The sequence below is a fragment of the Rhinatrema bivittatum genome, chromosome 13 (genome assembly GCF_901001135.1).
Source record: "Rhinatrema bivittatum chromosome 13, aRhiBiv1.1, whole genome shotgun sequence".
NCBI classification, from domain to species: Eukaryota; Metazoa; Chordata; class Amphibia; order Gymnophiona; family Rhinatrematidae; genus Rhinatrema; species Rhinatrema bivittatum.
This window is the reverse complement of record NC_042627.1, coordinates 83,197,698-83,211,466: the sequence shown is the minus strand read 5'-3', so window position 1 is coordinate 83,211,466 and position 13,769 is coordinate 83,197,698. Positions and strand designations below refer to the sequence as shown.

Genomic DNA, 13,769 nt, shown 5'->3' with positions numbered 1-13,769 from the left:
GAAACTTGGACATAAGTTTTCTGTGTCGAAGCTCCTTATGATGATGTCACCGATTTGTGTGAGGACTAACATCCTGCTGTCCTCGGAGAACACCTGTTACAAGTAAGCAGCTCTGCTTTTCCTTTCATGTCAACAGATTGGGAAATGCAATTGCCAAGTGAACTGTATAATGCCCAGTTACGTGCTGGTTGACTTACAGATTAGAGGCTTTTAGAGGCTTATCAAGTGGGCCATGGTGATTCCAAGGCCTTTTCCACTGAAGACATAGAAAGCTGTTACTTTTTTGACTGTAGGCAACTTCATGGCCCACATTGTCTGGACAGCATGTCCCGAGGAGATGGTAACTTTGGAAAAGCTGTTCTTGTAACCTTTCCCCCAGTTGTCCACTCTTCACTAGGAGGGTCTGGGTTGCATGTCAGTTACTTGCTCCTTGAGGCAACTGTCAACTTGAAACTCCCCCATGCATTATGGCTGATTTATGCCTACTTGTTGATGGAGAAAGCAAATTTGTTTACTTGTAGACAGGATACATCAGCCATACTTAATACCCATCTGCTTCCCTGGAGCATCGACTACATCGCAAAAGCTTAAGCTCTGGAAGAGACTGATAGGCTCTTAAGGCAGTGCACATGCAGGGGAACTGCACACGCTCACTTTTTCGGAGCTTTCGGAGCTCTCGGAGCTGGGTTCATGTTTCTGCCCATGGATGATGTCACCTAATGCATTATGGCTGATTTCAACCTGTTGCCTGTGGTGAACCCTGTTTCCAGGTAAGCAAACTTGCTCTCCCTGTTTACTTCAAATTGTGACATTTAAGTGAGTGTTTTTTCTTGACCAGATCTATCTCTGAAGAAATCATCTTTGAGTTCTGTGCATGAACGTTTCCGTGGTTTCAGCTTCCCTCATTCTAAAGAAATGATGAAGATTTTTCACAAGAAGTTTGGGCTGCACCATTTTCGGACTAATCAACTTGAAGCCATAAATGCCTCTGTGTTTGGGGAAGACAGCTTCATTTTAATGCCCACAGGTAGGCAGCACAGCTCTAATGCCAGCGAGAGAGAGATTTGTAACGCATCACAGAGAGGTAGATACTGCTATGATTGGTGCTGTGTGTTACATATTTGAAATTTTAAAATAGGTTGATAAACTCCAGCAAAATTTTATGAAAAATATATCTTTATTAAAAGAAAGACCAACAGGTAACATACATAAAAATGCAAAGGCAAATGGTTTTTCCCCCAGTTTTCCCCCACCCCACATTCATAATAGACTTAAACAGGCATCATAACAACACAACAGGACCCCGACGTCTGGCTCTGGCATGCCTAGTCCCAAATGAAGATCATGGATGTAATCCCATTCCCACCTACTACCCATCCTAACCCTCCCCCCAGACCAACCCTATAAAAAAGAGTGGTTATAAATTATTCAATATAAGGCTCCTAGCCCTGGAAGAGATACTGTTCAAATATGATTCCCACACCTTCGGAAATCTAGATTTTAAGTTTATCAACGAGCGAGCTGCAAAAGATTCCATGAACATCATGTTGTGGATGGAGATCTGCCGTTGCCAATATGAAGGAGATGTTTCCCTCCATACTGATAGGATAGATCGTTTACCCTGTGCAAGCAATTTCTTTAAAAGCAGCCTCTGGTTACCTTTTCGAAAATATTTGGGTAAATCCATATTAAACAATAAAATCTCCGGTAGTAAGGGAATATTTCTATTCAACCCTCTTCCAGAATGTCAAAATAGTAGGGCAAATCCAAAAAATATGGGTGAGAGATCCCTTTGCAAAAGTACATTTAATGCAATCAGCTGTAGAGGTAAGATTAGCCCTAAAAGCTAATGACTGAGAAACAAAAGCTCTATGATAAAACTTAAATTGCATTTTACATAGGTAACTATTAGATACAGAATTTAACTCTTTAAAGCATGCCAATATGTTCTGAGCTGACAAATGAAGCCTCCCCATCCAAACACCATCGAGTCACAAGAGACGTAATCCCCATTTCTGGAAATAACTGCATTTCCTTCTTTATCTGAGACAAGGAGCACTTCCTCTGTTCTATATGGAAAAAAAGAATCTATTTTTTGGGTCACAGTTAATGCAAGATCTTTAGCAGACAACGAACGAATGTAGTGTCATAATTGCAGATAAAAGAGAGAATCCTGGGCCCTCAACCCGTATCGAATCTGTTATTCATTAAAAGGAAGGATAGACCCATCGACGGATAACACTTGCTGAAATTGCATAATCCCTTGAGTTTGCCAATGTTTAAATCCCCTAGTTTGGGAACCTGGTGTGAAGTCTAAATTCCCTTGTAAAGGCAGAAAAAGGGTACAGGAGGCTAAGTGCAATCTCTTCATCAGTGTTCTCCATGCCCAACGCAAGGGGAACAGCAACCAATGTTTAGCAAGATCAGGGGGTGAGCTATGAGAAGATGCCTGCAATAAATAGCGAAGGTTCAAGTTGTGGAGGACTGCCGTCGCACTCAATATGGGTAAAAATAGACCCATCGTATACCCAATCCCGAATGATACACAAAAAACCCATTTCATATATGCGGATGATATCCAAATATTAATCCCAATACACAACACTCTGGAGGACACCTACGAAAAAACAACCACCTACCTAACCAAAAAAAGCAACTACTAAACATGACTCATTCTAAACTTTGAGAAGACTGAAATAATAATACTGGATAGAAAGAACGCCCCCAACTGCCACCACTCAAACTAATGAACCATAAAGCGGCAATCTCCCCTGTCAATCATGCCCGCAACCTAGGGAGTCATAATAGACAATGAACTATCCTTCAAGAACCACATCACTGCTAAAATCAAAGACTGATATCACAAAATCCTAACCCTACGACATCTAAAACCTTTCCTTTTCCCCCAACGACTTCAGATCAGTCCTTCAGCTACTCATCTTCTCCAACCTGGACTATTGCAACTCCCTGCTATTCAACTTACCTATCACCGCCATAAGACCACTGCAAATCCTCCAGAATGCTGCTGCCAGAGTACTCACCGGATCTAAAAAAAAAAATGACCACATTACTCCCACTCTTATATCACTACACTAGCTCCCAATAAAATACAGGATAGAATACAAAATACTATCCATTCTATACAAAACAATATACGAAAACCAAACAAACTGGCTAAGTGCATCCATAAAACTGCACATGCCAAAGAGAAACCTCCGCTCAGCTAACAAAGGTCTTTTAAAAATTCCGCCTGCTTACTCGAAACAACTTACAACAATTCGAAAGAGAGCCATAACCCTGGGTAGTCCCAAACTCTGGAATGAACTCCCGATCAAACTTAGGACACAGCAAAACTCAAAAACTTTCAAAAAAGAACTAAAAACCTGGCTGTTTACCAAAGCCTACCAAAACACCCTTTGACCTCTCGAACAAGTCCCCCTACCGACCATAAGATGAATAGTTTCGACATCCGATTCATGTTACTAAAATCAACAACAGTCTGTTACCTAAATAAGCGATTTAAGTAAAAAGCCACTGTAACCTTTTTTAGAAACTGTTAAAAAAAAAAAATCAAACTTTGCTATCTACATTATGTTAAAAAAAAAATCATAGCACATCTGGACATAGTTTGTTATTTAAAGGTTGTAAAGTATCTCAGATCTGCATTTCATCCAGTGGTCCCTTCTTGGGATCTCAACCTAGTGTTGAAATGTAATCTAATCTGGTAATTTCCTTTCCTTGAATTCTGCCATACTAGTCCAGAACTCTTCCACGTCAGTCTTATGTTCTTATACTTCACGTCAGAGAAGTATAAGAACATAAGAAATTGCCATGCTGGGTCAGACCAAGGGTCCATCAAGCCCAGCATCCCATTTCCAACAGAGGCCAAACCAGGTCACAAGAACCTGGCAAATACCCAAACACTAAGAAGATCCCATGCTAATGATGCAATTAATAGCAGTGGCTATTTCCTAAGTAAACTTGATTAATAGCTGTTAATGGACTTCTCCTCCAAGAACTTATCCAAACCTTTTTTGAACCCAGCTACACTAACTGCACTAACCATATCCTCTGGCAACAAATTCCAGAGCTTTATTGTGCGTTGAGTGAAAAAGAATTTTCTCCGATTAGTCTTAAATGTGCTACTTGCTAACTTCATGGAATGCCCCCTAGTCCTTCTATTATTTGAAAGTGTAATAATCGAGTCACATCTACTCGTTCAAGACCTTTCATGATCTTAAAGACTTCTATCATATTCCCCCTTAGCCGTCTCTTCTCCAAGCTGAATAGCCCTAACCTCTTCAGCCTTTCCTCATAGGGGAGCTGTTCCATCCCCTTTATCATTTTGGTTGCCCTTCTCTGTACCTTCTCCATAGCAACTATATCTTTTTTGAGATGCGGCGACCAGAATTGTGCACAGTATTCAAGGTGCGGTCCTCACCATGGAGCGATACAGAGGCATTATGACATTTTCCGTTTTATTAACCATTCCCTTCCTAATAATTCCTAACATTCTATTTTCTTTTTTGACTGCTGCAGCACACTGAGCCGACTATTTTAAAGTATTATCCACTATGATGCCTAGATCTTTCCTGGTTGGTAGCTCCCAACATTGTGTAACTACAGCAAGGGTTATTTTTCCCTATATGCAACACCTTGCACTTGTCCACATTAAATTTAATCTGCCATTTGGATGCCCAATCATCCAGTCTTGCAAGGTCTTCCTGTAATGTATCGCAGTCCACTTGTGATTTAACTACTCTGAATAATTTTGTATCATCCGCAAATTTAATAGCCTCACTCATTATATTCCTTTCCAAATCATTTATATATATATATATATATATATATATATATATATATATAATATTGAAAAGCACCGGTCCAAGTACAGATCCCTGAGGCACTCCACTCTTTACCCTTTTCCACTGAGAAAATTGACCATTTAATCCTACTCTATATTTCCTGTCTTTTAACCAGTTTGTAATCCACGAAAGGACATTGCCTCCTATCCCATGACTTTTTAGTTTTCGTAGAAGCCTCTCATGAGGGACTTTGTCAAACGCCTTCTGAAAATCCAAATACACTACATCTACCGGTTCACCTTTATCCACATGTTTATTAACCCCTTCAAAAAAATGAAGCAGATTTGTTAGGCAAGACTTCCCTTGGGTAAATTCATGTTGACTGTGTTCCATTAAACCATGTCTTTCTATATGCTCTATGATTTTGATCTTGAGAATAGTTTCCACAATTTTTTCCGGCAATGAAGTAGGGCTCACTGATCTATAGTTACCCGATTGGCTCCTGGAGCCTTTTTTAAATATTGGGGTTACGTTGGCCACCCTCCAGTCTTCAGGTACAATGGTTGATTTTAATGAAAGGTTACAAATTGTAACTAATAGATCAGAAATTTCATTTTTGAATTCCTTCAGTACCCTAGGATGCATACCCATCCGGTCCAGGTGATTTGCCACTCTTTAGTTTGTCAATCTGGCCTATTACATCTTCCAGATTCACAGTGATTTCGTTCAGTTCATCTGACTCATCACCCCTGAAAACCATCTCCGGAACTGGTATCTCCCCAACATCCTCATTAGTAAACACGGAGGCAAATAATTCATTTAGTCTTTCTGCAATGGCCTTATCTTCCCTAAGAGCCCCTTTAACACCTTGGTCATCTAATGGTCCAACCGACCCCCTCACAGTTTTCTTGCTTTGGATATATTTTAAAAAGTTTTTATTATGAGTTTTTGCCTCTATGGCCAACTTCATTTCAAATTCTTTCCGCCTGTCTTATCAATGTTTTACACTTAACTTGACAATGCTTATGTTTTATCCTATTTTCTTCAGATGGATCCTTTTTTGAAGGATGTTTTTTGGCTAAAATAGCCTCTTTCACCTCACCTTTTAACCATGGCGGTAATCGTTTTGCCTTCTTTCCACCTTTCTTGTGTGGAATACATATGGACTGTGCTGGTTAAACGACTCAATACAATTCCACACAGCCAACAGACCAACCAGATCTTCCTACAAAGGCACCCTACGCACTCCCTCGCCCAAGCTAACCCATCTCAACACCACTAAAGAATGTGCTCTTTCAATTGCAGGTCCATCAACCTGGAATTCCATGCCTCCTGACCTCAGACAAGAGCAATGTACTGAAAAATTAAAAAAAAACCCTCAAAACATGGTTCTTCAAGCAGGCCTACCCCTAACACCATCCACTTCATTAAAAGATTAACTTTTCAGCCCAAACCTTTACATCCATTCATCCCTCATGCCCCCCCCTACTCTAGCATAGTCCATTGCCTTTCCAACCCAGCAATTGGCTCCTCCTTCACCCCTTCGCTTGTTAAATTGCCTCCTTCACCCCTTCGCTGTTAAATTGCCTTTTGCATTCTCACAATTGCTCTACCTCCACTATGTTTCCTCATAGCCAGTTTCTCATATAGTTATTTTATTGCTCGTTCTCTTTGAGTTTATATTACGGTTTCTCTTCTCTTGAATTTTTTAAGTTCCTAACTCCTTTGTTAACCCTGAACCAGTTCCATGTAAGTCCTTTTTTCCAGTTATCAATGTTATATGTAAACCTGCATGATGTGCATATAATGTCGGTATATATAAGACTTAAATAAATGTAGCTGGATTCAAGAAAGAGATTATCAGGTAAGATTAAATTTTCAGTGTTTCATGGGAGATGAGATGAAACCCTGACTTTTGTCCTTGCTCTGTGTGCAGGTGGTGGGAAGAGCCTGTGTTACCAATTGCCAGCCTGCATTTCTCCTGGTGTCACAATTGTGATCTCGCCACTCAGGTCCCTAATCATAGATCAGGTTCAGAAGCTTACCTCCCTGGATGTAAGTTTTCTTTTTTTATTTATTGGTAATCCACTGTGGTCAATGTTCATTGGCATTGTAGTAGAATATGAAAACATGGAAATGTTTCTGTGGCTCCACACAGTGCAAGATGAATGTGAAGTGTTTGGCGTAGACTGGGAACAGTGAGGTGACAAAGCTTCACGCAGAGTAGGCGAGTTTAGTGTGTAAGGATGAGGACAGTGAGGTAACATGACTGCACGTGGAATGGAACAGTTTGTGTGTAAGGATGAGGACAGTGAGGTGTTGTGATGGATGACACACGGAAGAAGACACGTCAGGCAGAGTTCTCGGGAAGGCACCCCGAACGCAGTCCGAGTGCTCTTTTATTATACAGAGTTTACAGAATTCCACAGCGTATTCAGCATACTATTGGTTATACTGCTACGTGCTAATGCATGCTGCCTGCGTGCTGCGTGCATGCCTTCATTGCTATTGGTTACTACATCTTATACTGTGCGCATGATAGCCTCGTGCCAGTTTCTGGGTGAAGCAAGCAACCTCCTCATGAAGAGGTGGGGGCTGTCTGTGAGCCTAAGATAAGGAAGTGCAGAGATCTGAGGAATGCTGACGCAGCCAAGTTCAGTGTGTGTTTAGTGCAGATAAGGAAGTACAGAGAGATCTGAGAAGTGTCGATGCAGCTAGGCCCAGTGTGGTCTGCCAGCTACTGAGCAAAGCCTTTGTCTCCACAGTGAGGTGACATGACTCACATGGAATGGAACAGTTTATATGTGTGGGGATGAGGATAGTGAGGTAACATGGCTGCACGTGGAATGGAACAGTTTATATGTGTGGGGATGAGGATAGTGAGGTAACATGGCTGCAACGTGGAATGGAACAGTTTATATGTGTGGGGTTGGGCACAGTGAGGTGACATGACTCACGGGGAATGGAACAGTTTATATGTGTGGGGTTGGGCACAGTGAGGTAACATGGCTGCACGTGGAATGGAACAGTTTATATGTGTGGGGATGAGGATAGTGAGGTAACATGACTGCACGTGGAATGGAACAGTTTATATGTGTGGGGATGAGGATAGTGAGGTAACATGGCTGCAACGTGGAATGGAACAGTTTATATGTGTGGGGTTGGGCACAGTGAGGTGACATGACTCACGTGGAATGGAACAGTTTATATGTGTGGGGATGAGGATAGTGAGGTAACATGGCTGCACGTGGAATGGAACAGTTTATATGTGTGGGGATGAGGATAGTGAGGTAACATGGCTGCACGTGGAATGGAACAGTTTATATGTGTGGGGTTGGGCACAGTGAGGTGACATGACTCACGTGGAATGGAACAGTTTATATGTGTGGGGATGAAGACAGTGAGGTGACATGACTCACGTGGAATGGAACAGTTTATATGTGTGGGGATGAAGACAGTGAGGTGACATGACTCACGTGGAATGGAACAGTTTATATGTGTGGGGATGAGGATAGTGAGGTAACATGGCTGCACGTGGAATGGAACAGTTTATATGTGTGGGGATGAGGATAGTGAGGTAACATGGTTGCACGTGGAATGGAACAGTTTATATGTGTGGGGTTGGGCACAGTGAGGTGACACGATAGCATATTAGGTAATCAAGGAATGGACATTTTGTGCTTTTTGTGAAGATGTCTTAAATTTTGGTAGTGTGATATCTTTCCAAATGAATGCTGTCTGGGAACATGTCCTTAATAAAGATGTGTGCCCAGCACAGTGTTGTTAACTAATAGGCTTGTGCATTTGTTCATTATTTATGTGCATAAATCATGGTCTCTATAGTACACACATTATGGATAGCATGCATGTACTATTAATAACTCGAATTAGGTGCACACTATTCATTTTTGCATGTGTACAATAAAGTCCATGAGTTGTGCACATAAGTAATGAATTGAATGCACATGCTATTAACTGGTACCTCTAGGGGTCCTGGAATGATCTGGATAAATACATGATAATTGATTCAACTTGAAATTATTTTTCTCTTTTTTTGTAGATTCCTGCAACCTACTTGACAGGAGATAAAACAGATGTTGAAGCTGGCAGCATCTACATGCAGCTGGCAAAAAAAGACCCCATTATAAAACTGCTTTATGTTACTCCTGAGAAGGTAGGTGCAAATGAAGTGCCCGGCTGATTTCTTATTGGTCAGTGTTTTTGTCTGCTGGTGTGTGCCACTGCCTGCCTGAGCTCTTAGAAGCTTATATTAAAAATGAAGAAAAAAAAAAAAAAAGCTTAGTACCTAATTTTAGGTACAAACTTAAATTGTAAGCTCTCTGAGGACAGGGACTTACTATAGTATCTAAATGTGACTTTGAAGTGTCTGAAATGTGGAATATAAATCAAATAAATATGCTGCTAATTTAGATATTTATTTTCAGCCGAACTTATTAACCTAAGTTTTCAGCTGAAAATTCACATAAATTTAGCTCTCTAAATTAATTTAATAAATTGATTTATGTTGTCTTTTCCTAGCGTATAGCAGATGGACTCAGAACCAGTGGGTATAGTGTACTCCTGATAGCAGTTGGAGATGGATCAGATTTCAATCTGACGTCAGCACTACATATAGCCCTGCAGGAAGCTCTGCTCTTCAGTATTTCTCCGTCTCCTTAGCAGTTCGGGACTAAACACACACTTGCACAGTGTTAGAAAATCCAAACCAAAGAAGAAATAATCTTACCTTCGACCTGGAATGGAATGCTCTGGAGGCCAGTTTCAAAGGAGGACGAGCCCTAGAAGCCCTATACCCACTGGATCCCTCAGCCAAAGAACTCCTGGTGTTTCCCAAAGTGGACACCATGGTCTGCGCTGTCACAAAGCGCACTACCATTGCAGTCGAAGGAGGAGCGGCACTCAAGGATGCCCAGGACAGATATCTGGACTCCATCCTTAAACAGTCATTTGATGCAGCAGCTATGTCACTGCAGATCGCTGCCTGCTGTGCCATGGTGACACGGGCCTGCTTATCTCTTGCCAGAAACTCTACCACTCCCGTCGAAACATTAGAACCAGCGATATCCCTCCTCACGGATGCGACGTCCGACCTGGTGTGCACCTCAGCCAGGGGTGTCTCGTCCATTGTGGCAGCCAGAAGGCAACTCTGGCTCCGAAGCTGGTCAGCCGACGTGACCTCCAAGACAAAACTCACGAGAATGCCCTTTAAAGGATCTCTCCTGTTCGGAAGCTAACTGGAGAAATTAGCCGACAAATGGGGCGAATCCCCAGTACCTCTGCTACCGGAGGACAAGAACAAAAGAAGTTATCATCTCTCTCCCCGAACATCCAACGGCAGAGGATCACAGCACTTTACACTGCGCTGGCAGGGGCCAGTCCTTTCGGAACAAACACAACAAGAGGGGAGCTGGCTCAGGTCCAGACCCCAGCCGCACCCCACAATGAGAATCAGCTGACCCATCCACAGGAAGAAACCATAAGGGGCAGGCTTGCCCTATTCTACCAAAGATGGGTCGAGATAACGTCAGACAAGTGGGTCCTAACCATCATTCGAGAGGGATACTATCTGGACTACCACAGCATCCCTCCAGACAAAACTGTGAAATCCCCTTGCCACCCCCCCTCCAAGAGGACGGCAGTGGAAACCACACTGACAAAATTTCTCTCCCTGGAGGCTATAACACCGGTGCCCAAGCACCAACAAAATATTGGGCACTATTCCATCCATTTTATCGTCCCCAAGTAAGAGGGAACGTTCCGGGCCATCCTGAACCTCAAGTGTCAACCGCTACCTGAGGGTACCACACGTCTGCATGGAAACCCTACGTTTGGTCATAAGGGCAGTACAGACGGGAGAATTTCTGACCTCCCTGGATCTGCACATCCTGGTTCATCACGACCACCATCGCTTTCTACGCTTTGCGATCATGGACCACCTCTACCAGTTCCGAGTGCTACCCTTTGGACTAGCCACTGCTCCTCAGACGTTCACCATAATCATGGTGGTAGTGGCAGAGACACTGAGGAAAGAAGGAATCCTCGTACACCCATACCTGAACGATTGGCTGATCAGAGGAAAATCTCTAGAAGAAAGTCATCAGGCGACCTCCAGAGTCAAGAACCTACTGCAAAACCTTGGGGGGGTCGTCAACACAGCCAAGAGCTGTCTGCAGCCCTCCCAATCTCTAGAATACCTGGGAGTCTGGTTCGACACCCAACAGGACAAGGTCGTCCTTCCCATTACAAGGAGAAGGAAATTGATGGACCAGTTTATTTATTTATTTATTTATTTAAAGGCTTTTATATACCGGAGTTCATGCACTTGTGCATACCACTTCGGTTTACACAGAACAAGGAACAGAAAATTACATCAAACAGATTGAACAATTAAACAAATATACAATTACATCCAGTAATTGTAACAGTTGAGAACACTGTTGAACGGCATTCGCCCCACGGTATGGGACTACCTCCAAGTCCTCAGACTCATGACATCAACCTAGAAGTTGTACCATGGGCAACGGCCCACATGCGACCACTACAACATTCCCTACTGTCATGATGGAACCCGATGTCCCAGGATTACACGTCCGCCTCCAGTTGCCGGCAGAGGTATGGATCCAGCTCCTATGGTGGCTACAAGAAGACCATCTGAGCAAGGGAGTAAGACTATCCCCACCGACCTGGGTCTTGCTCACCACGGATGCGAGCTTATGAGGGTGGGGAGCCCACTGTCAGGAACTGACGACCCAGGGGCAATGGGACAAGGAAGAGTCTGGATGGAACATCAACCAATTAAGCCTGATACTTCACTTTGAATACATATATAGCACAGCTCACTGCTTCAATGGCAGGGGGGAATGAAGATAAGAGGATGTACATCAGACAACTACCAACAAGGACTGAACTGCATAGTCTGGGTAAACAAATAAGCGCGGGAGTAGCTTGCTTGTTGCGGTTACTACCCCAAATCAATTAAGCCTGATACTTCACTTTTATCCAGCTCCAGCACTGCTCTCTACATCAATGGCAGGGGTGGAAGGAAATTAGAACCAAAAAAGTTACCAATAAGGGCCCTGACCTCAGCAGTCTTCAGATAAGTATGAGAAAAATAACTGGGAAAGCTTGCTGGGCAGACTGGATGGACCGTTCTTCTGCCATCATTTCTATGTTTCTATGTGTTTCTATGGAAGCCCGGGCAGTCTGACTAGCCTGCCTATGATTCAGTCACAGACTCCGAGGAGAAGCTGTCAGTCATGTCTGACAATGCCACAACAGTGGTCTACATCAACTGCCAGGGAGGAACCAGAAGCCAACAGGTGTCCATGGAAATAGACCCCCTAATGACATGGGCGGAAGCAAACCTGCAAGGGATCTCAGCTGCCCACATCATAGGAAAAGACATCACTGCGGATTACCTCAGCAGAGAAAGTCTAGACCCAGGGGAATGGAGGCTGTCAACCACAGCCTTCCAGTTGATTTAAGACCCCCGGGAACCCCAGCCATGGCTCTTCTGGCAACCCAGTCCAACGCCCAAGTTCTTCAGTCGCAGACGAGACCCTCAATCCGAGGGGATTGACGCCCTCGTCCAAACCTGGCCACAGGAAGACCTGCTGTACGCCTTTCCTCCATGGCCACTACTGGGCGGGATCATCCGCAAGATAGAACACCACAGGGGGCTAGTACTTCTAGTGGCCCCGGACTGGCCAAGAAGGCCGTGGTATGCAGACATGCGAAGACTTCTGGTGGGGAACCCCCTGTGTCTACCGCCACACAGGGACCTGCTCCAGCAAGGACCGATTCCCCACGAAGACCCAACTCTATTCTCTCTTACGGTCTGGCCATTGAGAGGACTCGCCTGAAGAGGAGCGGATACTCGAGGGCAGTAATTGACACCTTGCTCCAAGCACGCAAGTTTTCCACATCTTTAACTTACATACGAATATGGAGAATATTCGAAGCCTGGTGTGAAGACCGTGGCATCCTCCCGCGGACAGTCAAAATTCCCATGATCCTGGAATTCCTGCAGGACGGCCTGAAGAAGGGGTTGTCTCTCAACTCCATCAAGGTTCAACTGGTGTGTTGGCCTGCTTCAGAGCCAAAGTAGACTGCATCAATCTATCTTCCCATCCAGACGTCTCCCGCTTCCTGAGAGGGGTCAAGCAAATCCGACCACCACTAAAGTGGCCGGTACCCCTATGGAAGAGTACTAGATTGAGTACTAGATTGAGCTCCTAGCGGGAGCTTCCTGCGGCCTGTCCCTACGGCTCCTGACCTTAAAGACTGCGTTCCTAGTGGCAATATGTTCAGCCCGTGGCATCTCCATACTTCAAGCTCTATCATGCTGGGAACCTTTCCTCAGATTCACACCGGGATCCATACAGCTACGCACTGTTCCTTCCTTCCTTCCAAAGGTGATTTCTCATTTCCATTTAAACCAAACCACCTCGCTGCCATCTTCAGATGAGCATAAGGACTCTGAAGACTCATGCTGCCTACGCCATCTTAACATCAGCAGGCTCCTAGTCCGCTCCTAATCCGTACGAAAGACGAACCACCTATTCATCCTTCACAGCGGGAAGAAACAAGGGGAAGCAGCCTCGCAACCATAGCCCGCTGGATCAAAGAAGTAATCAAGGCAGCCTACGTAGAAGCAGGCAAGCCTCCACCTCTACAAGTCAAGGCCCATTCCACAAGGGCCTGGGCAGAAACCAAGATGCTGTCATCCGCCGAGATCTGTCGGGCGGCGACATGGTCCTCCATTCACACCTTCTCGAGGTTCTACCGCTTGGATGTTCAGGCCAGAGAGCACAGTATTCACAAGGGCAGTACTAAGTGAGCCACGGGCAGCCTCCCACCCGGTTCGGGAGTAGCTTTTGTACATCCCACTGGTCCTGAGTCCATCTGCTACACGCTAGGAAATGGAGAAATTACTTACCCGAT

The 13,769-nt window shown here is 44.1% G+C and overlaps 1 protein-coding gene across 4 annotated transcripts in view; it reads left to right on the top strand.

Annotated features, from left to right (window-relative positions):
• BLM (BLM RecQ like helicase) overlaps nt 1-13,769 on the top strand; it is a 130,875-nt gene that overhangs the window by 35,997 nt on the left and 81,109 nt on the right. For all 4 annotated transcript variants that reach the window (XM_029574859.1, XM_029574861.1, XM_029574858.1 and 1 more), the window contains exons 10-12: nt 839-1,027; nt 6,742-6,860; nt 8,866-8,979. In XM_029574859.1, coding sequence (XP_029430719.1) covers nt 839-1,027; nt 6,742-6,860; nt 8,866-8,979 — 422 coding nt within the window. The remainder of the gene's footprint in view (nt 1-838; nt 1,028-6,741; nt 6,861-8,865; nt 8,980-13,769) is intronic.